The 23,666-nt window shown below is 42.5% G+C and overlaps 2 protein-coding genes and 2 non-coding genes across 4 annotated transcripts in view; all 4 read right to left on the reverse strand.

The window, feature by feature from the left end:
• Nucleotides 1–8,964, reverse strand: part of LOC122097467 (zinc finger protein 420-like) — a 67,917-nt gene extending 58,953 nt beyond the window's left edge. The window contains 3 exon segments of the mRNA XM_042667974.1: nt 373–499; nt 6,055–6,122; nt 8,726–8,964. Of these exon segments, the coding sequence (XP_042523908.1) occupies nt 373–499; nt 6,055–6,063 (136 nt within the window). The 5' untranslated portion in view covers nt 6,064–6,122; nt 8,726–8,964.
• On the reverse strand, nt 581–715 carry LOC122097633. Its single transcript, XR_006145554.1, has one exon. It is a non-coding gene; the product is annotated as a small nucleolar RNA SNORA5 (small nucleolar RNA).
• Nucleotides 8,965–10,127: 1,163 nt separating the features above from the next.
• LOC122097471 (zinc finger protein 790-like) lies at nt 10,128–22,734 on the reverse strand. The gene is made up of 6 exons (XM_042667984.1): nt 22,599–22,734; nt 20,958–21,025; nt 14,915–15,038; nt 14,698–14,793; nt 11,632–12,705; nt 10,128–10,222 (listed from the first exon to the last, which is right to left on the reverse strand). Exons 2-6 carry the CDS (start codon nt 20,964–20,966, stop codon nt 10,164–10,166), a joined length of 1,362 nt encoding a protein of 453 aa, XP_042523918.1. The 5' UTR covers nt 20,967–21,025; nt 22,599–22,734; the 3' UTR covers nt 10,128–10,163.
• LOC122097628 lies at nt 20,350–20,476 on the reverse strand. Its single transcript, XR_006145549.1, has one exon.
• Nucleotides 22,735–23,666: the final 932 nt, after the last annotated feature.

Below are 23,666 nucleotides of genomic sequence, written 5' to 3' on the forward strand. Positions count from 1 at the left end.
TTTGGGGGGGGGGGGGGTCCGGTCGTGGGGCCTGAACTCTGGGCCTGGGCGCTGTCCCTCAACTCTTCAGCTCAAGGTTAGCGCTCTACCACTTGAGCCACAGCGCCACTTCCGGCTTTTTTCTTTTTGCTTATGTGGTGCTGAGGAATCGAACCCAGGGCCTAAGGCCTGCAAGGCAAGCGCTCTACCACTGAGCCATCTTCCCAGCCCCAAGATACAGAATTTCTAAAGGATGGAGAGGTCCCCAGTGATGACCACTATTGCTAACTTTACAAAACACACTGTCCAGAAACCCCTACACACATCTGAAAAATAATCCAGTAATTGACAATACAAAATGCAAGCATTTGCAGAGTTTAAATCTGTTCTTACCCACTGAGACAAGGTTGCTGTAATTCTCAGACATCACATCTGTATATAAGTTTCTTTGCTCTGGGTTCAGGTACTCCCACTCCTCCTGGGAAAAATCTATGGCCACATCTCTGAACGTCATCACTTGCTAAAATGAAAAACACTAATGTGAATGGTGAATGGTAAATTTTAAAGAAATTCTTTTCTTTTTTTAAAATTTTCTTCTTCACAATATCTGCAGCCAAATTTATCCCCAGGCCCCAAGGTAAGAGACCCAGGGCCCATGAGCGGCAAGCTTGCTTTGGCAGTCATCTGGGCCAGCCCCCACCATGGCAGGATGGAAGTTGAATTTGACTTGACTGCATCAAGAAATTCTTTAGGCCAGACACCAGTGGCTCACACCTGTAATCCTAGCTACTCAGGAGGCTGAAATCTGAAGATCACAGTTCAAAGCCAGCCTAGCAGGAAAGTCCATGAGACTCTTTTTTTCCAATAAACTTCCAGAAAACCAGAAGTCGTACTGTGGCTCCAGTGGTAGAGTGCTAGCCTTAAGCAGAAGAGTTTAGGGACAGGCCCAGGCCCAGAGTTCAAGCCCCATGACTGATAAAAGGAAAAAAAATTAAAAACTCGAGTTGGTAGTCTATGGTAAGGGAGGAAATGACTTAGAAATATGTGTGACTAATAGCCAGGATATGGAAACAACCTAGATGTCCCACCATAGATGAATGGATCCAAAAATTGTGGCATCTATACACAATGGAATATTATGCAGCCATTAGAAAGGACAAAATAATGGCACTTTCAGGGAAATGGATGGAGCTAGAAGAAATCATGTTGAGCGAGGTAAGCCAAGAGCAAAGAGACAGACAGCACGTGGTCTCCCTGATAAATGGATGCTAAATCCAAAATGTAAGGTGATACGACAAAATTAATAAGACTTAAGAAACAAAGGACTTCCACTCATCTGGTTGAATCACTACTAAATAACCCCATGCTGCTGATCACATATATGGTATATATGTGCACACTGGAAGGAAACCAGGAAACAGAACTAGAGGGAATCAGGGAAAAACATACAACAGTGGAACCCATCAGCTGCACTGGACATTGATCAAAATGAACTAAGCAACTTAATGGCAGCAATGGGAAGGAGGGAACAAGTGGGAAAGAGGGAACAGCTGATGCTATGCAAAACAAAAGAAATGTACATACCACCCAATGTGGAAGAAATAACTGTATTGCAAAGCTCATAGAACTCATAAATGTTATAGACCATGATAGACAATTTGCTCCATGAAAGTTAAAATGTGTTTGTAACTTTAAGCATTACTATCCCACAATACTGTGAAATTTGGGAATTTTTATGTAACCTCTTAATCATAATAAAAAAATTTGAAAAAAAAAAAAAAAAGAAGTATGTGTGACTCATGCAGAAAACTAAAAGTGGACCTCAGCCTGTCACCATCCACAAACATCAACTCAAAATTGATTAAAGACCTTAACATCAAACCTGAAACTGCAGGACAGAGTAGGAGAGACATTTGAACTTATAGGCACAGGCAGGAACTCCCTGAACAGAGTTGCAGGGTCACAACAAACTGTAGAGAGACTTGACAAATGGGACTAACTTAAAATAAAACGTTTCTGTAAGGGCTGGGAAGATGACTTAGTGGTAGAGTGCTTGTCTTGCATGCATGAGGCCCTGGGTTCAATTCCTCAGTACCACATAAGCAGAAAAAGTTGGAAGTAAGCTGTAGCTCAAGTGGTAGAGTGCTAGCCTTGAGCTGAAGAGTTAAGGGACAGCGCCCAGGCCCAGAGTTCAAGCCCCATGACCAGCAATTAAAAAAAAAAAAAAAAAAAGTTTCTGTACATCTAAAGACATAGCTACCAAACTAGAAAGACAGCCAACCAATTGGGAAAAAATATTTACCAGGGGCTGGGAAGGTGGCTCAGTGGTAGAGCGCTTGCCTTGCATGCATGAGGCCCTGGGTTCAATTCCTCAGCACCACATAAGCAAAAAGAAAAAAGCCAGAGGTGGCGCTGTGGCTCAAGTGGTAGAGCGCTAGCCTTGAGCTGAAGAGCTGAGGGACAGCGCCCAGGCCCAGAGTTCAGCCCCCACGACCGGACCCAAAAAAAAAAAAAAATTTACCAGCAATATATCAGACAAAAGCCTAATATCTATTATATCCAGGGAACTGAAGAAACCAATCCCTCCCAAATCTAACAAACCGATCATTAAATGGACAAGAGAACTAAAGAGACTTCTCAGAAGAAGAGATAAAAATGGCAAAGGGGGCTGGGAAGGTGGCTCAATGGTAGAATGATTGCCTTGCATGCATGAGGCCCTGGGTTCGATTCCTCAGCACCACAGAAGCAGAAAAAGCCAGAAGTGGTGCTGTGGCTCAAGTGGTAGAGTGCTAGCCTTGAGCTGAAGAGCTGAGGGACAGAGCCCAGGCCCAGAGTTCAGGCCCCATGACTGACCAAAAAAAAAAAAAAAAAGGCAAAGAAACACATGAGGAAATGTTCATCATCCCTGGCAGTAAAGGAAATGCAAATACAAACAAATCTGAGATATCACCTTAACCCAGACAGAATGGCCCATATCCTAAATTCAGTCAACACAAATGCTGGCATGACTGTGGACAAAGAGGAACCCTAGGGGCTGGGAAGGTGGCTCAGTGGTAGAGCACTTGCTTTGCATGCCTGAGGCCCTGGGTTCGATTCCTCAGTACCACATAATCAAAAAGAAAAAAGCTGGAAGTAGTGCTGTGGCTCAAGTGGTAGTACGCTAGCCTTGAGCTGAAGAGCTGAGGTACAGCACCCAGGCCCAGAGTTCAGGCCCCACGACCGGACCCGCCCCCCCAAAAAAAGAGGAACCCTATTGCATTGCTGGTGGGAATGTACACTAATACAACCACTTTGGAAAGCAGTCTGGAGGTACCTCAGAGAGCTAAATATGGACTTCCCCTCCAACCCAGCCATACCATTCTTGCCCAGGAGAGGAACCAGGATACAAGGACACATGTACCTCCATGTTCAGTGCTGCACTACAGATGAATGGATCCAAAAATTGTGGTCCTATATACAATGGAATATTATGCAGCCATTAGAAAGGACAAAATAATGGCATTCACAGGAAAATGGATGGAACTAGAGCGAATCATTTTGAACAAGGTAAACCAAGAGCAAAGAGACACACAGCACATAGTCTCCCTGATATGTGGCTGTTAAATTCAAAATACAAGGAGATTATGACAAAGTAAGTTAGACTCACGAAACAAAAGACCTCTACTTAATTTGTCATATTCCTAAAGGACTCCATGTTTTTTACCTCATATGGTATAGATATAGGTGCATATCTGAGGGAAGCTAGGAGGAGGGCACAGAATCAGAGGGAAACAGGGGAAAATATACAACAGAGGGGCCCATCAGCTGCACTGGACGTTGATGAAAATGAAATAAACAACTCAAGCACAGTTATGGGAGGGAGGGAATGAGAGGGAAAGAGGGAATAGCTTACACTAAGCAAAAGGAAAGAAATGTACATATCACCTGATGTGGAAGAAATAGCTTTTAATTTTTATTTTTTGGTCGGTTGTAGGACTTGAACTCTAGGCCTGGGTACTGTCCCTGAGCTCTTCAGCTCAAGGCTAGCACTCTACTGTTTGAGCCACAGCACCACTTCTAGCCGTTTCTCTTTATGTGGTGCTGAGGGATCAAATGCAGGGCCTCATGCCTGCGAGGCAAGCACTCTACCGCTGAGCCATCTACTCAGCCCCATAGAAGAAATAGTTGTATTGTCAAAGCTTATAGAATTCATAAACTTTATAGACTATGATAATGACAATTTGCCTTGTGCAGGTTAAAATGTATTTGTGACTTTAAGTATCATTATTCCACAATACTGTGAAATTTGTGAAATTTATGTAAGCACAATCTCAGTAAAAAAAAAAAATGTGTTTTTTTTTTTGGTTGGTCGTGGGGTTTGAACTCTGGGCCTGGGCGCTGTCCCTCAGCTCTTCAGCTCAAGGCTACCGCTTTACCACTTGAGCTACAGCGCCACTTCCGGTTTTCTGGTGGTTTACTGGAGATAAGAGTTTCATGGACTTTCTTGGCAGGGCTGGCTTTGAACCATGATCCTCAGATTTCAGCCTCCTGAGCAGCTAGGATTATAGGCGTGAGCCACTGGCGCCCAGCTTAAAAAATTATTTTTTTAAAAAAGAGAAATATGTGTGACTAGAGGGCTGGGAATGTGGCTTGGTGATAGAGTGCTTGCCTTGCATGCATGAAGCCCTGAGTTTCATTCCCTAGTACCAGAAAAAAGCCAAAAGTAGCGCTGTGGCTCAAGTAGTAGAGTGGTAGCCTTGAACAAAAAAAGAAGCTCAGGGATACTGATCAGGCCCTGAGGTTCAAGCCCACGACTGGCAAAATAAATAAATAAAAAGAATTTACACCAATACATTTCAAAATTTTCTATGAAATGGAAAGGGAAAAAATAATGCCAAATAACTGAAGCCAGTTTAATATTCATTTCCAAAACCAGACAAGGACACAACAACAACAAAAAAAGTGAATTAGCCAGGCACCGGTGGCTCATGCCTGTAATCCTAGCTACTCAGGAGGCTGAGATCTGCGGATCGTGGTTCAAAAGCCAGCCTGGGCAAGAAACTCCATGAGACTCTTATCTCCAATAAACCATTCAGAAAACTAGAAGTGGCACTGTGGCTCAAGTGGTAGAGCGCTTGACTTGAGCTGAAGAGCTGAGGGACAGTGCCCAGGCCCAGGGTTCAGGCCCCACGACCGGACCAAAAAAAAAAAAAAGTGAATTACAGGCCAATCTTTTTGATAAACATACACATATATTCTTAATAAAAATACTTGTGAATTCCACAACACCTTAGAAAAAGATAATTTACTGTGACCAAGTATGTTTCATTCTAAAAGTGAAATTGTTATGTCATTTTCAAGAAAAGAGAACTGGAGACTTTCTTATTGATCACGTTAAACCAAGCTCAAAAAACAAATACTTGTTCATGCTAAGTCACAGAACTTAGGGGAAAAGGAAAGAAGGATACTGAGGAGTAAAGAGGATCAAGGTATGATACATATCATATATATATATATATATATATATATATATATACACACACACACACACACACATATACCTACATAAACACATATATGTGCATATACATACACACATATATACTATATATATATGTGACATATTAAGTCAGAAATCAGTAAACACTGAAAAGTGGGGGATTAGGAAAGGAACTATGAGAATATGGGAATGTAATTATAGGGGGTTATGTTCAAAGTACACTGTGCATGTATGTATTATCACAACAAAACTCTCATATTAATATATGGTAAGTCAAAAATTAAATTAAAAATATTCACATGAAGCTGGGCACTGGTAGCTCACACCTGTAATCCTAGCTAGTCAGGAGGCTGAGATCTGAGGATCACAGTTCAAAGCCAGCCCGGGCAGGAAAGTCCGTAGACTCTTACCTCCAATAAACCACTAAAAAATTGGAAGTGGTGCTGTGGCTCAAGTGGTAGAGCACTTGCCTTGAGCTGAAGAGTGCAAGGACGGAGCCCAAGCCCAGAGTTCAAGCCCCACGACTGACAAAAAAAAAAACAACAAAAAAAACCACATGATATACGTAAGTGTTTTTGGAGAAGATTCCAACTCACATGGGCCATGATTTAAAATTCCAAGAGTCAACAGGTCTTCTGGATTTCTTTCTTGGCAAAGCAGAGTCCTGAGAAAACAGAGCAAAAGGGAAAGAATTATGGTAGGTCAAATTTTCCTTAGAGTTTTCACAGACAAACGACAAGATCATTTTTCCTCCGCTGGAAGGTCAGTGGGAATCTGAGGAAATCCTGGCCCTATCCAAAACCAGAGACATAACTAAAACATAATGGTATTTCAACCCAACGGATTGTGCCGAAGTCATGAAGGATCAAGATATAAATCAAGATATAAAACCATGGTTGCCCTAAATGTCCCCTACAACTATACAGACCCTCAGTTGGAAATCCCCAGGGTCACCTCGAGGACAATGGAACTCTCCAAATATGCTTACCCAATCATCTCCTGAGTACTTTAAAGACAGTGCCTTTTACCTCTTCCATGTCCAACAAGGTCTATGACACTTGCCATTTTCATTTTCATCGAAAACATACCACAAAACCAAAGGTAATTATGAGGCCCAAATCATCCTGATTAGATACATTTAGTGAGATGACTAAGTAGCCTTTTCTGGGACACAAATTATGGAGTGTTTGGCCCAGGTAGACTGTCAGTTCCCTCCCAGTTCTGGCAACAGTCCTAAAAAAAAGGCTTTGGGGTTATAGCTTCATTTCAGAAGTAATAAGTAACCATTCTACATTTTTAAAACAAGGTTTAAATTAAGAGATATAGCAAGCTCCACCACACTCTTTGTCTTTGCTTTCTTACATTGTCACTGCAGCCTCTTCAATCAATGTAAAGACTTGCAGAAGTGAGTAAATAGTTTTTTTGGTTTTTTTTTTTGGTTTTTGCCTGTCATGGGGCCTGGGCGCTGTCCCACAGCTCAAGGCTAGCACTCTACCACTTGAGCCACAGCGCCACTTCTGGCTTTTTCTGCTTATGTGGTGCTGAGGAATCGAACCCAGGGCCTCATGCATGCAAGACAAGCACTCTACCACTGAGCCACCTTCCCAGCCCAAGTAAATAGTCCTGACCAACATTGAGTCCTGCTCTAGGATGACAACAACAAATATGGATTCAGGGAGCTGGAAGCATGGTTCAAGTAGTAGAGCACCAGCCTTGAACAAAAAGGCCACACACACACACACACACACACACACACACACACACACATACACAATTAATTGTGGAGACACACATATATGACAAAAATTTTCAATAAAGAAAATAGTATAGTCTACAATTCACAGTAAGCACATGCAGTAGGAATATCTATACATCAGCTAGCAAAACTGCAACAGTTAAGCTGGGGTGCAACTGAGTGGTAAACATTTGTTTAGCATACACAAGGTGTGAGTTCATTTCCAAACACCTCCACACACACAACTGCAGCTTTCACTAAGCAGATATTACAATTTACATAAAATTTCTTTAATCATAGATGATGTCAATACATCTCCCACATTTCAACACAAATCAAGTACAAAACAAATAAATACTAACTATACTAGGTCAAATAAGTACTAACCATACTAGGTCCAAAGAGAAAAAATTAAATCCCAAAGTTAAGAAGTAGCATAATGTAGCAAAACTATGTTCCCTATCTTTCACCTGAAGTCTGCATAAGACCAATTAGGGTTACATTCCCCTTAATGTCACAGAGATCCTGACTTCACAGCACTGAAGCCAAAACATGATTCCTTATCCTTTCAGGCGATCTAGACTAATCTCAGCCCATAATATTGAACAGAGTATGCCACCAATCTTAACCTTGTTGAAAATGTACTTTATGACCTTGAGTTTGGCAGGCACAGAAAAGTGACCATCTTTCCTTTTTCAAATATAAATTAACACCTTACATGTAAGCATGCTCAGAAATGTGCCTCACTCAAAAAAAAAAAAAAAAAACGCTTTCCATCTTACAGATGTTTATGCTTCCCAAATACACTTTCTTCCATCACAGAGAATATTACTTTGGTAATAATTCCAATGATCTCCTAATTTGGTGCAGATAATAACTCTTCCTCCAATCTCTTAAGTCTCCTGATTGTGCTGCTGTGTGGGGTTTTCTTGCTGTTGTTTCTTTTTATTTTTTGTTTGTTTTTTGGCCTTTGCAGTCGCTAGTTAAAGCTCGACTTAGGGGGCTGGGAAGGTGGTTCAGTGGTAGAGTGCTTGCCTCGCATGCATGAGGCCCTGGGTTCGATTCCTCAGCACCACATAAGCAAAAAGAAAAAAGCCGGAAGTGGCGCTGTGGCTCAAGTGGTAGAGCGCTAGCCTTGAGCTAAGAGCCGAGTGGCAGGTGCCCAGGCCCAGAGTGCAGGCCCCACGACGGGGGGGGGGGGGGGGGGGGGGGGGTGGGGGGGGGGATCGCCTTAGGCTCCATTCTCACTCCCTGACATCACTCACCACAATGATTTTTCCTTTTTGGTCCCCACAGCTGCTTGTCACCACGTTTACACAACAGTCACTCATATAGTAACAGCAGTAATAAACAAGAGAGCCACAATTTCTCTCACACACCCTGACGGCCCCGGCCACCATCACCTGCAGCCCCCTTTATGAGTTTCACAACTGGACTTCCTGTTCTCTCACCGGCACGCTCTTCACTGCACGCCTACCACACCGCCTCTCCTCCTAGCCCCAAGTCCTTCAGATTCCCGGCTTCAGACTCACCTTTGTCGGATCCTGAAATCTAAAAACCATCGAACCCTTCACGGTGACTTCAAGCGATCTCTCAACGGTCCGCAAAGAAGTCGTACAGAGGACAGGAAGTTGCCTCAGGTATGGTGCACTCTGGGACATGTAGTCCAGAGCCCAGACACCCATTAACAGTCTAGAACCTGACGGCCTCAAGCGCAGGCCCCGGCTTTAGACTGCATCCCTTCACTCGGCAAAGAAAACAACACATACTTCTGGTACCTGTGGAGAAGCGCCTTAGAGTTCTCCACGTCTGTTTACATTGTTTCACCTGAGGACTTCATGCTTTTTTCTCCGCAAACCGGTAGCATCTCCCGGAAACCAGGTCTCGCGCCACCTCTGTCTTTGGACCGGAATGCGTCATAGACAGGAAGTGGTATTGGACTGAAGGCTTCTGGGATATGTAGTTCCAAGGCTGGGAGGCGTAGAAACTCGTTTCGGAGGGTGGGGCAGTTTTCAGCGGGTGCTTGCAGTGCACTGACAGTTAACATGTGGCTGTCAACTTAGCTACCGGCACCCAACCAAAAATTACACATATTTCACTAAAATTTAAAATATTACGTTGCTGGGTGGCTCATGCTACTCGGGAGGTTGATACCTGGAGAATTGAAGCTCAACGAAGCCAGCCTGGCAGAAAAGTCTGAGACTCGATCTCCAAGTAAACAAAAATCATGCTTTAAGCCAGGTGCTGGTGGCTCAGGAGGCTGAGATCTAAGGATTGTGGTTCAAAGCCAGACTGGGCAGGAAAGTTCCTGACATGCTTATCTCCAATTAATCACAGGAAAAGCTGGAAATGGTGCTGTGGCTCAAGTGATACCTAGTGCTAGCCTTGAGCAAAAGTTGCTCAGGGGTAGCTCCTAGGCTTCTGAGTTGAAGACTCAAGACCGTAGCGGGGTGGGGGGTAAAAAAATCAGGCTTGAGGCATGACTTGTGATTAGAACACCAGCTCTGAGTAAACAAGCTGAGCTAGTGTAAGAACCCCCCGCCCCACACTCACTGTGTGAATGTTTGGTGTGATTTGCTTAGGCTGCAGCCACCTTGCAGTCCCTGGGTTAAGTATAGTTGTAGGAAGATTAATAAAACCATAGGCTACTAGGAGCTAGAGGAGCATATAGGGAGACTGATGTGGGAACATGTTAGAAGTCAGTGTGAAGGGCTGGGAAGGTGGCTCAGTGGTACAGTGCTTGCCTCGCATGCATGAAGCCCTGGGTTTGATTCCTCAGCACCACACAAGCAGAAAAAGCCAGAAGTGGCGCTGTGGCTCAAGTGGTAGAGTGCTTGCCTTGAGCTGAAGAGATGAGGAACAGTGCCCAAGCCCAGAGTTCAGGCCCCATGACCAACAAAAAAGAAAAAAAGCAAAGAAAAGAAAGAAATCTGATCACCATGAATAAAAATGGCCTGTTTATTGTAATACTTACAGAACAAATTTTCCCAACTTGTGAAATTCCATAATGGCAATACTTTGAGAATGAACTGCCAATTAAAAGTAATTTATAAATTACTATGTGTACACATACAGAACATTGCTTAATTTGTATAATACTAAAAGATACCAGGAATTGTATTCATGAGAAATTACTGAACTAAAAGTATATTTTCAAGGTAAAAAATTCTTATTCATTCCTACAAAAGTTTATATATCCCAAGTTACGTACCTAGGATCATGGATCAATAAATACTGGACTCACCAAACATATATATTTCTTCATCTATCTTCATAAGGGAATGTTTTCTGAATTTTTTTTCTTGTGGTGTACTTTGCTACATTCAGTACTGAGATTTGAACTCATCTCTGATTCACAGGATTTCCTACCAACATCAAAATTCTGATTTTGGGTAAACTGCTTCTCAACAGCATGAATTTTCTAAAGTTGTGCTAGGTGTGAACCATAGCTACAAGCTTTCCCATATTTCTTACATTCATAAGGTTTTTCACCAAGGTGAATTTTCTATGTTTAATAAGATATGGTCACTGACTAATGGGTTTTCTACAACCAATACATTCTTTGTCTTTGCACTACTGTGAACTCTCTGATGTTTAATAAGATGGGACTGTTGACTAAAGGCCTTCCCACACTCATTGCACTCATAGGGCCTCTCACCAGTATGGATTCTCTGGTGTCGAGTAAGATCAGATCCAGAAGTAAAGGCCTTCCCACATTCCTTGCACTCATAAGGCTTTTCGCCAGTATGAAATCTCTGATGTCGAGTGAGATCTGAGCTATAACTAAATGCCTTCCCACATTCCTTACATTTGAAAGGTTTCTTCCTGGTATGAATTCCTTTTAGATCAGTCTCGCCTGCACCACAGCTTAAATCCTTGCCACAATCTTTATATTCACCTTTTTTCTTACTACCATGAACTGACTGACATGGAGTATGTTCTGAATCAAGTTGGAAGGATTCTCCACATCCCTTATCTTCACACATCTTTTCAGCACTGTGAATTAATTGATGCTGGGTATAGTCTAAGTCAGAATGAAAGGCTTGCCCACATTCTGTACATTTATGAGTTTTCTCACTGGCATGAATTTTCTGATGTTGAGTTAGGTTGGAGCCACGAGTAAAAGCTTTCCCACATTCCTTACACTGATAAGGTTTTATACCAGTATGAATTCTTTGATGCCGACTCAGGTCTGATCTACAACTAAAGGCCTTCCCACATTCCTTACACACATAGGGCCTCTCACCAGTATGACTCCTGTGATGGCGAGTAAGGTCTGATCCACAACTGAAAGCCTTTCCACATACTTTACATTTAAAGGGTTTCTCCCCAGGAGGAAGTCTCTTTAGACGATTAACACTTGAGCGCAAACTAAAGGCTTTGCCACATTCTTTACATTTATATGTTTTCTTACCAGTATGGATGGAGGGATACTCACTGAGTTCTGAGTCAGGCAAAAAGGTCTTCCCATTTTCCTTATCTTCAAAGAATTTCTCACCAGTATACAGAAACTGATGTTGAGGATGGTTGGAGCCAGAGCTAAAGGCTTTTTCACAGTCCTTACATTTATGTAGTCTCTCCCCAGTATGGATTTTCTGATGTTGAGTGAGTTGTGACCCACAAGTAAAAGCTTTCCCGCACTCCTTACAGACATAGGGCTTTTCACCAGTGTGGATTCTGTAATGTTTAATAAGATGGGATTGCTGACTAAAGGCCTTCCCACATTCATTACATTCATAGGGCTTTTCACCAGTATGAATTCTCTGGTGTCGAGTAAGGTCTGAGCCACAGCTGAAGGCTTTCCCACACTCCTGACATTCATAGGGCTTCTCACCAGTATGAATTCTGTGATGTCGAGTTAGGTCTGAGCTATAATTAAAAGACTTCCCGCATTCCTTACATTCATAAAATTTCTCCCCAGTATGAATTCGTTTATGGACACTAAGTAGTGAGTGAAATCGAAAGGCCTTCCCACATTCCTTACATTTATAAGGTTTCTCCCCTGTATGAATTCGCATATGACCAGTAAGACTTGACCGGAAACTAAAAGCCTTGCCACATTCTTTACATTCAAATGTTTTCTTACCAGGGTGAACTGACTGATATTGAGTAAGTTCTAAATCAAGAATGAAAGTTTTCCCATGCTCCTGATCTTCCCATAATTTCTCACCCGTATGAATTAACTGATTTTGAGTATCATCTGAGCCAAAACTAAAGTCTTCTTCACATTTATGTGCATACAGTGTGTCTCCTGTACTGAGTCCAGCATGTTGAGTGAAAGTTGAGAGCTGGTTGGAAGTAGGTGTTTTTTCATAGGTGGCTGTGACTTGCTGGCAATGTGAATCGTTTTCATACTGTGTTTCTGGTGGACTTTTACTTTCACAATCACCTGACAAGCAGAAACCTTCAAGGCTGTCATTTGTACAGACTTCCAGGATTTCCCATGGGGATAATACACTTTCAAGTGACCTATTTTTTGATATCTTCCTGGCCTGCCATGTGGACTGTAGATCTGAAATAAATAAATAAATAAAAATAAATAAATAAAATCTGAAATTCTGGATAGCATGAAAGAAATGGCAGTAAATAAACAGAATTTTTATTTATTTATTTTTTGTTGGTCCTGGGCCTAAACTCAGGGCCCAGGGTGCTGTTCCTGAGCTTTTTCACTCAAAGCCAACATGGGCAGGAAAGTCCATGAGGCTCTTCACTTGAATTGACAAACAAAAAAGCCAAAAGTGGAGCTGTGGCTCAAGTGGTAGAGTGCCAGCCTTGACCACAAAAGCAAAGGGACAGCACCCAGGCCCTGAGTTCAAGCCTGAGTACCAACACCAAAAAAAAAAAAAGGACTGTCCAAGTTAAAGACTTTCAATTGTTTCACACCATGTGGTACACTCATCTCAGCACATGCTAGATTTTTGTTTTTGTTTTTGTCAGTCATGGGGCTTGAACTCTGGGCCTGGACTCTGTCCCTCAGCTCTTCAGCTCAAGGCAAGCTCTCTACCACTTGAGCCACAGTGCCACTTCCAGTTTTCTGGTGGTTCATGGGAGATAAGGGTCTCACGGACTTTCCTGACCCAGCTGGCTTTGAAGTACAATACTCAGATCTCAGCCTCCTGAGTAGCTAGGATTACAGGCATGGGCCACTGGCACCAAGCTCTGTGAGACTCTTATTGCCAATTAACCACCAGAAAACCGGAAGTGGAGCTGTGGCTCAAAGTGGCAAAGCACGAGCCTTAAACCAAACAGCTCAGGGACAGTGCCCAGGCCCTGAGTTTAAGCCCTATGACCAACGAAAATAAAAAATAAGGGGCTGAGAAGGTGGCTCAGTGGTAGAGCGTTTGCCTTGCATGCCTGAGGCCCTGTGTTCGATTCCTCAGTACCACATAAGCAAAAAGAAGAAAAAGCCGGAAGTGGCGCTGTGGCTCAAGAGGTAGAGCGCTAGCCTTGAGCTGAAGAGCTGAGGGACAGTGCCCAGGCCCAGAGTTCAGGCCCCACGACCGGACCAAAAAAAAAAAAGAAATTTTCCCATCACTGATAGCCACTTCCGGCTTTTTTCTTTTTGCTTATGTGGTGCTAAGGAATCGAACCCAGGGTCTCAGGCATGCAAGGCAAGCGATCTACCACTGAGCCACCTTCCCAGCCCTTAAAACTTTTTTTTTGTTGGTCTTGGGGCTTCAACTCAGGGCTTGGGCGTTGTCCCTGATCTCTTTTTCTCAAGGCCAGTGCTCCACCACTTTGAGCCATAGCTCCACTTCTGGTTTTCTGGCGGTTAATTGGACTTTCTTGACCAGGTTGGCTTTGAACCATGATTCTCAGATCTCAGTATTCCTGAGCAGCTAGGATTAAAGGCACAAGCCACCAGCATATGCTTTTTTTTTTTTTTTTCCCTAGTGTCCTGGGGCTTGAACTCAGAGCCTCAGCACTGTTCCTCAGCTACTTTGTGCACAAGGATGACTCTCTACCACTGGAGCCACAGCGCAACTTCTGGCTTTTTCTAAGTAGTTTATTGGAGATATGAATCTCCTGGACTTTCCTGCCCAGGTTAGATTCAAACCGCAATCCTAAGATCTCTTGAATAGCTAGGATTACAGACATGACCCACCGATGCCTGGCTAAAAACTAATTTTTTAACTCATACAAATGGTTTGTATGAATCATTTTCTGGACTGTTGGTCCCTTCCAGTTTGGAGTATTTCTCCATGAAATTAACCCAACAAATGGAAGGCACCCGATCTAAACCATCCACAAAATAATGGCCCCTGGGGAAAAAGAATAGCAGCTTAGCACTTTGTAACGTGAGGAACAAACACGGAAATGTAATAGTGTATGTAAAAGAGATTTCTTTCAGAAATGCTTTGTAGCTTTATCTCTGGCTTTTATCTAAGTCCTCTGGCCAGTGAAAGGATACTCCAGACTGACCTTTCAGAGGTACTGCTTCCTTACTAGGTAACTAGGATCTCTTCTATAATCAGGGCCACCCTGTCTCTCAGTCCTTACTCACCTGGGCAAAATCCTCTTCTCTCCTCATCCAGTTCTATCCAAGCCTCTTGTTCTTTTTCCAATAAGGAGATCACATGTGGCTGGTAAATGCTAAGTCCTAAATAAAAATACATGTCATTTTCCTGGAAATACATGTCAAATCTCCTAGACATCTGAAAAACATGCAATCATCAGTAATACAGAATGCAGAAGTTTCTAGCATCAGATTCTGTTCTTACCCACTGAGACAAAGTTGCTATAGTTCTCAGACATCACATCTGTGTACAAGTTTCTCTGCTCTGGGTTCAGGTACTCCCATTCCTCCTGGGAGAACTGTATGGCCACATCTCTGAAGGTCATCACCTGGTGGAAGGAAAAACAAGTATGAATGGATAAATTCCAACAAACTTTTTAGATGGAAAAGACAGAAAAGGACACAGCAGGGGATGAGACATGAAATGAATAAAAACTAGAGTTGGAATTCTAGGGTATGGGAGAAACAACATGGAAATATGTATGACTAAAGCTGAGTACCTACAAGCACTTAAAAACTATGGCTCAGCTGGGTGCTGGTGGCTCATGCCTGTATTCCTAGTTACTCAGAAGGCTGAGATCTGAGGATCACAGTTCAAAGCCAGCCTGGGCAGGAAAGTCTAGAAGACTCTTAGGTCCAGTAAACTACTTAAAAAAAGATGGAAGTGGCACTGTGGCTCAAGTGGTAAAGTGCTAGCCTTGAGCAAAAGGATCTCAGTGTCCAGGCCCAGAGTTTAAGCCCCAGGATGGGCAACAGAGAGAGAGAGAGAAAGAGAGAGACACAGAGCGAGAGACACTGCGAGAGTGAAAGGGGGGGGGCGCACAATAAATCCCAGGGTGTTCCTCAAGTCCACAGGTTTGCAAGAAATTGAGCCCAAGACACTGGAGCCATAGTGCTAAATACATGATAAATTATACAGGACTCTAGGCATTCACACACAGTGAGACCAAAGAAAGATACTCTTAGGAGAGGAACATAAAAGTGCAATGCCTATGTGCATCTGATCATATAAAATAATATTTATTGGGCTGAGAATGTGGCTTAGTGGTAGAGTGCTTACCTAGCATGCATGAAGTCCTGGGTTCGATTCCTCAGGACCACATAAACAGAAAAAGCTGGAAGTGGCACTGTGGCTCAAATGCTAGAGTGCTAGCCTTGAGCAAAAGCTCAGGGACAATGCCCAGGCCTGAGTTCAAGCCCCAGGACTGGCCAAAAAAAAAACAACCAAAAACCAAAACAATAGTAATATTTATTGAAATAAACTCCAGGAAATGGAAACCAGAGATTTTTTTTTTCTTTGTTGCTATTTTGGTTTTATTTTCTTTTTGTCTTGTTTGTTCACTTATTTGTCTTTGAGACAGTAAGAGGGGTACAGAAATAGAGGGACAAAGGTTAAACAAATGCAACTGTGGTACTCACTACATACTATGTGGATCACACAACTTATGGGTAGGGATGGGAGGGGAAAAAATAGAGCAAGGGAAGAGGTGATATTATCCAAAAAGAAATGTATTCTTTACATGATTTATATAACTGTACCCCTCTGTACATTACATTTATAATAAAAAAAAAATTTAAAAAGAGGTGCTAACTGGGGGCTGGGAAGGTGGCTCAGTGGTAGAGCACTTGCCTTGCATGCCTGAGGTCCTGGGTTCGATTTCTCAGCACCACATAAGCAAAAAGAAAAAGCCAGAAGTGGTGCTGTGGCTCAAGTGGTAGAGCGCTAGCCTTGAGCTGAAGAGCTGAGGGACAGCACTCAGGCCCAGAGTTCAGGCCCCACAACTGGACCCAAAGGAAAAAAAAAAAAAAAAGAGGTGCTAACTTTCTGTATGACAAAAATGTACAAACAGAAAGGAAAATCATGAAGACTACTGAATTTGTAATAGTCTCAAACAAAATCAACCAAAAAAACCCTAGGAATTAACCTAACCAAAGATACAAAAGATCTTTCTAGCAAAAACTATAAAAATCTGAAGAACGAAATCAAAGAGGACACCAGGAAATGGAAAGACCTTTCATGTTCATGGATAAGTAGGATCAATATCATGAAAACGGCTATACTGCCAAAAATGATAGACAAATTCAATGCAATCTACATCAAAATCCCAATTACATTCTTTATTGATAGAGAAAACAATAAAAAAAATTCATATGAAACAAAAGACCTAGAAAAGCCAAAGCAATTCTAGAGAAAAAAAAGCAATGGGCCGGGTGCTAGTAGCTCATGCCTGTAATCCTAGCTACTCAGGAGGCTGAGATCTGAGGATCGCAGCAAAGCCAGCCCAAGTGGGATAGTCCATGAGACTCTTATCTCCAATTAACCACCAGTAAACCAGAAGTGGCGCTGTGGCTCAAGTGGTAGAGTGCTAGCCTTGAGTTGAAGAGCTCTGGGACAGCGCCCAGGCCTAGAGTTCAAGAACCATGACAAAAAAAAAAAAAAAAAACCAACAAAGAAAACCATTGGGAGCTGGAAAGATGGCTCAGTGATAGAGCGCTTGCCTTGCATGCATGAGGCCCTGGGTTCGATTCCTCAGCACTACATAAGCAAAAAGAAAAAAGCTGGAAGTGGTGCTGTGGCTCAAGTGGTAGAGCTCTAGCCTTGAGCTGAAGAGCTGAGGGACAGTGCCCAGGCCCAGAGTTCAGGCCCCACAACCAGATCCCCCCCAAAAAAACAAAACAAAACAACAACAAAAACAAAATCATTGGATGATATTACAATACCAGAACTCAAGCTCTATGACAGAGTCATAATAACAACAACAGTTTGGTTTTGGCACAAAAAATAGAGCCAAAAATCAAAGGAATAGATTAGAAGACCCAGAAATACCATACACTTACAGTTATCTGATATTTGACAAAGAAGCCAAAGATACACAGTGGAAAAAACATAGCCTCCTCAACAATTGGTGTTGGAAAAACTGTCATATGCAAAAAGGTAAAAATGAATCTCTGTTTGTCACCATGCTCTAATATCAATTCAAAGTGAATCAAAGACCTCAGACCCAAAACTCTGAAACTATTACAAGAGAGAGTAGGAAAGACATTAAAACTTATAGGCATAGGGGCTGGGAAGGTGGCTCAGTGGTAGAGCACTTGCCTTGCATGCCTGAAGCCCTGGGTTCGATTCCTCAGCACCACATAAGCAAAAAGAAAAAAGCCGGAAGTGGCGCTGTGGCTCAAGTGGTAGAGCGCTAGCCTTGAGCTGAAGAGCTGAGGGACAGTGCCCAGGCCCAGAGTTCAGGCCCCATGACCGGACCCAAAAAAAACAAAAAAACAAAAAACTTATAGGCATAGGAAGGAACTTCCTGAATAGGATCCCAAGGGCACAATAGATAGGAGAGAGACTTGACAAATGGGACTACATTAAAATAAAAAGTTTCTTCTAAGGATATAGTTACCAAACTAGAAAGACAGCCAACAAACTGGGAAAAGAGCTTTACCAGCAATATATCAGACAAAGACTTAATATCCAATATATACAAGGAGCTCAAGAAACAAACCCCTCCCTAACCTAATAAACCAATCACTAAATGGGCAAGGGAGCTAAGGAGAGACTTCTCAGAAGAGGTAAGAATGGCAAAGAAACACGAGGAAATGCTCATCATCCCTGGCCATAAAGGAAATGCAAATTTAAAATCTAAATGCAAATGTGGCTTAGTGGTAGAGTGCTTGCCTAGCATGCATGAAGTCCTGAGTACCACATAAACCGAAAAAGCCAGAAGTGGCACTGTGGCTCAAGTGGTAGAGTGTTAGCCTTGAACAAAAAGCTCAGGGAAAGTGCCCAGGCCCTGAGTTTAAGCCCCAGGATTATTAAAACATAACAACAAAAACAAAAAACACCTCTGAGATTCCATCTCACTCTAGTAAAATTGGCCAATATTGTGAATTTGAACAGCAAATGTTGCTGGGGAAAAAGGAACCCTATTGCACTGCTGGTGGGAATGTAAATTAGTACAACCACCCTGGACAGCAGTCTGGAGGTTCCTCCAAAACTAAACACAAACCTTTTCTATAACACAGTCATACCACCATACCACTCCTAGACATCTACCATGAACATCATGAGCCAGGATATGACAAGGACACTTGCCCATCCATGTTCTTTGCCATACTATTCACAATAGCCAAGATATGGAAACAGCCTAGATGCCCCACAATAGATGAGTAGATCCAAAAAAATGTGATACCTATACTCAATGGAATTTTACACAGTCATTAGAAAGAATAAAATAATAGCATTTTCAGGGAAATGGATGGAACTAGAACAAATCATGTTAATTGAGGTAAGCCAAGTTTAGACAAGTTCAGAGAGGTATGTGGAAGTTAGATCTAAAATGCTCTGGGACATTACAAATTATACAGGATTCTACATACATACAACAGGACACAAGGCAAAATGCCTGTTACTGTTCATATTTATATAAAATAATATAAAAACTGAAATAAATTCCAAGATATAGAAATAAAAGTTTTTTTTAAAAGTTTTTCATGATTCTGACTTCTTTACCTTACGTACAGTGTATTGACATGGGTATCTTCTGGAGGGTGGTATGGGGAGGACACAGAACTGGAGGGGAAAAGGGTGAAAAAGTAAAGCGATGGAACTCACTGGACATAGAAGAAAGTGAACGATACAACACTTGGGTGGAGATGGGAGGGAGGGACAGGGAGAAAATGAGGGAACAGAAGACACTGTAAGGTAAGGAAATATACTCATTATCTGACTCATGTAATTGTAATCCCTCTATACATCACCACTATAATAACAAAGTAAATTTTTAAAAATATTTTTCTGTGGAGAATGTATAAGGTTTCAAGACATTGCCAGGCAGCTTGCCAGTTAACATATGTTTGACATATGACATTCATGTCTCACTAATTTCTTGGTAGGATGCTAGATCTCTGAGCTCAGTGTCACCACATAACCTTTAAGCACCACAAAACACCACATACTGAAATGAATTACCAATCAATACCAATTCCCACCTTGACTAATTTAAGCACTCCATTGTATGGAAAAAAATGAACATTTTCATGTCCTGTATCTCATTTCACCATTCAGTCACACCTTGTAAAGCTATGGATTAGAAATCAAACACTCTAATATTCCTTCCACAGAAATATATTTCCTCTCCTTCAATCCTCTGTAGAAGATCAGAGCATAGAAGATACAGCTTGCTCTATGAGATACATTTGGGAATACTAATTGGACAAAGAAGGGCCATCGAGGGAAGTTACTAGATTCATGAATACCACTTCACTCTGACAAAGGTAAATAGTTTAAAGATAAGTGAGGGCTGAGAAGGTGGCTCAGTGGTAGAGCGCTTGCTCAAGGCCCTGGGTTCGATTCCTCAGCACCACATAAGCAAAAAGAAAAAAGCTGGAAGTGGCGCTGTGGCTCAAGTGGTAGAGCGCTAGCCTTGAGCTGAAGAACTGAGGGACAGCGCCCAGGCCCAGAGTTCAGGCCCCACGACCAGACCCAAAAAATAAATAAATAAATAAATAAAGATAAGTGATAAGTCTGGAACTGATGGCTCAAGCCTGTAATTCTAGCTAGTAAGGAGGTTGAGATCTGAAGCACAAGGTTCAAAGCCAGCCTGTGCAGGGAAGACTGTGCAACTTTTTTTTTTTTTTTTTGCTTGTTGTTCTGAAAACCGTGGTATCACCACATCCACTCAAGTGGGACACCCCCAAACCAGTCCTGATACTCTTGCTCATGAAGGTACAGGTCATCACCACAAGGAGAAGACCTGGCCCTGTTGAGCCCTGTGAGACTGTTATCTCCAACTAACCCCAGAAAACTGGATGTGGCACTGTGGCTTAAAGTGGTAGATCACTAGCCTTAATGGAAGAAACTCAGGAACAGCACCCAGGCCCTAAGTTCAAGCCCCATGACTGACAAACAAACAAACACATAAATAATTAAATAAAAATAAAAAATTTAACAGGCACCAGAGGCTCACACCTGTATCCTAACCACTCAGGATGTACTACTGAGGATCACTGAAGACAGCCTGCCTGGCAGGAAAGCCCATGAGATTCTTATGTCAAATTAATCAGAAAAAGTAAAGCCATACCTCAAGTGGTAGAATGTTAGTTTTGAGCAAAAGGAGCTCAGGAACAGTCCCCTGGCCCAAAGTTCAAAAACCCCCTGGGCCCAAAGTTCAAAAGCACCAGGACCAGGAAAAAAAAAAAAAAAAGATTGTATGATATAAATGATTATGTCTGTGGAGGAAATTTCAGCTCACCTGGGCCATGATTTAAAATTCTAAGAGTGGACAGGTCCTGTGGAATCCTCTCTTGGCAAAGCAGAGTCCTGAGAAAGGAGAGCAAAAGGAAATGAATGACCAGGCTTTCTTCAGGGTGTTCACATGGAGAAAACCTAGTGGAAATCTGAGGAAATTCTGGCTCTATCAAAAACCAAAGAGACAGAACTAAGATGGAATGGAGTTTCAAGCAATTGAGGCCCTAGTGCAGAGTTTGACTGCAAATGCATGAGACCCTGGAGCCAGGCCCTTCCTAATAAGCCTCTCCTGAATAAGAAATAAAAATTCATCAATCCTGGAGTATTTCCATATATCTCTCTCAATCTAAGACAAATTATTAAGGGCAAAACCAGTACGTAACTACAGATTGACCATATTTTAGATTGCAAAGAAAGAAGTTAATAAATGTCAAAGATAAAAACATCACAATGTAGCCAGGCACTGGTGGCTCACACCTGTAATCCTAGCTACTCAAAAGGCTGAGGATGGTGGTTTAAAGTCAGCTGTGGCAGGAAAGTCTGAGAGACTCTAATCTCCAATGAACAACCAAAAACAAGCTGTTAGTGGTACGGTGCCATTCTTGAGCGAAAAAACTAAGGGACAGCATCCAAGCCCTGAGTTCAAGTCCTCCAGCCAACACACACACACACACACACACACACACACACACACACACACCCCTCCAGCCAACACACACACACACACACACACACACACACACACACACACACGAAAAAAGAAAAAAAGAAATAAAGAAAAAAGAAATGTATACCTTAAAGTAAGTCTAGGAATGTAGCCCACTTAAAGAGTTGCCCTAGGAGCTGGAACATGGCTTAGTGGTAGTATGTTTGCCTAGCATGCATGAAGCCCTGAGTTCCATTCCTCAGTACCACATAAACAGAAAAAGCTGGAAGTGGCCCTATGGCTCATGTGGCAGATTACTAGCCCTGAGAAAAAAGAAGCTCAGGGACGGTGCTCAGGCCCTGAATTCAAGTCTCAGGACTGGCAAAAAAAAAAAAAAAAGAGCTGTCCTACATGCATATATATGTATATGTACATATATATGTACACACATAGTATGTGCATGTTATGTATACATACAGTATATGTGCATATATCATACATATATATCTATATGTTACATACATATAGATTTATACATATATATTATATACAAATATATATTTATGGCTCCCAGAATTCTTCCTTCCAGACAATATTGCAAAATAACCCAGTGTTCTCCTCAACGACGGTGATTAATAAACCTTCCTGTTCTTTTTATCTCCTGGTTGTGCTTTCGATGTTCGCATTCACCAGTCAACCATCGCCTCCACTTACACCTTCACTTCCAGAAATGATTAGGTCATTAAACACCACGTTTTGTGCTCCTCCCCGCCCCCCGCTGCTATTACATTCATGACCATGGACCTTCACACAGTAGTGCAATCGTAACCATGTATATCTAATCCGAACTGTTCATCACACACACAGCCGGCTCCTGTCACCACCCAGTACGCAAACACACCAACACCCCTAGATCCCGCTACACACCACTCCTCACCCTCCCCCTAGGGTCAAATTCACACTCTTTACCTCGAATCCCGTAGGAAGCACAATCCGCACACGCACGCACGCACCAACAACACCACAATCAGACACAACACCGCTCCAGGCCTTACACCGACACTCGTTCCGTACCAACTGCGCAAGGTAAAAAAAATTAGAACGTCCAGCCGGGACTCCTGTCACGACCCGCCGTGATTCCTCTCCCGTCCTCTAAAGGACTCCCAACTCCAACCGGAAGTTACCCAGGCCGCTGCACACTCTGGGAAATGTAGTCCACAGTCAGGAGGGTCTTTTAACAGCCGATTACCAAGCTATCTCAATCTCCAGGTACTGACTTTAGACTGGACTCTTTCTCTTAGCATAAGACACCGCTACCCACCGCTCACATCTATGTCCAAAACCTTGAAATTTGTATAGGCTCTATTTAAATGTACCTATTGAGTCCTCCCTGTTGCTCTTCCTGTGCAAACCGGAACCTCACCAACGCCATTTTGGACTCGGAGTCGCTAGGATGACATGATTCCTGGGAAATGTAGTCCAGAGGCTGGGAAGACAAGAATGGTGAGATTCTGTGGCGTAGCCTTGAAATTCCTGTAAAATGGTGTCAAGGTAGGACCAGTCTGTATTGTCTGTGCGTAAGCCTTAAGCCGCCTGCCTTCCTTCTTAAAGCACCAACCTGGGGCTAGCTTTAAACGAACGGGAGAGGGAGCTTGTAGGACTCAGTACCCAGCCCAAACCTGGTCTTGTGTCTGAGAATCCACAGAAACAGCTCCCAGAAGACTACCATCCTGATTTTTAGAATATTAATACCTTGACCTGTCAGTTTTCATCTATTTTTGAAATTTACATGCATGCAATCGGACTGTATGAATCTTGTCTCTTCCTTAGTTATTAAAATTCCTGCCTTAACCCTTCCCCTCCCCCCCCCCCAGGTGAAAAGCTTTCAAGAAGGAAAGGTATGCCCACTCAGGCATAAAAATTTTTTCTTCAATTACTACTGAGATCAAGAGACCTCCAAATCAACCCAAGCTTTGGTGATTCACTGGGAGGGTCACAGTGAAATGACACAAAGCAAAATCTACATAGAGAAAAGGAATGTGGAGGCAAAGACCAGGGGAAACAAGC

The sequence above is a fragment of the Dipodomys spectabilis genome, unplaced genomic scaffold (assembly GCF_019054845.1).
Source record: "Dipodomys spectabilis isolate Male_0828 unplaced genomic scaffold, ASM1905484v1 ptg000422l, whole genome shotgun sequence".
Taxonomy (NCBI): domain Eukaryota; kingdom Metazoa; phylum Chordata; class Mammalia; order Rodentia; family Heteromyidae; genus Dipodomys; species Dipodomys spectabilis.

Excerpts from the sequence above, each read along its gene's own strand:
- LOC122097471 (XM_042667984.1), bottom strand. Across the intron at positions 14,794-14,914 it reads TAGCAACTTTGTCTCAGTGG|GACTTAGCATTTACCAGCCA; the intron begins GTAAGAACAGAA and ends ATTTTTATTTAG. Across the intron at positions 10,223-11,631 it reads TTTGCCTGACTCAGAACTCA|TTCATTCTCAAAGTATTGCC; the intron begins GTGAGTATCCCT and ends TTTAATTGGCAG.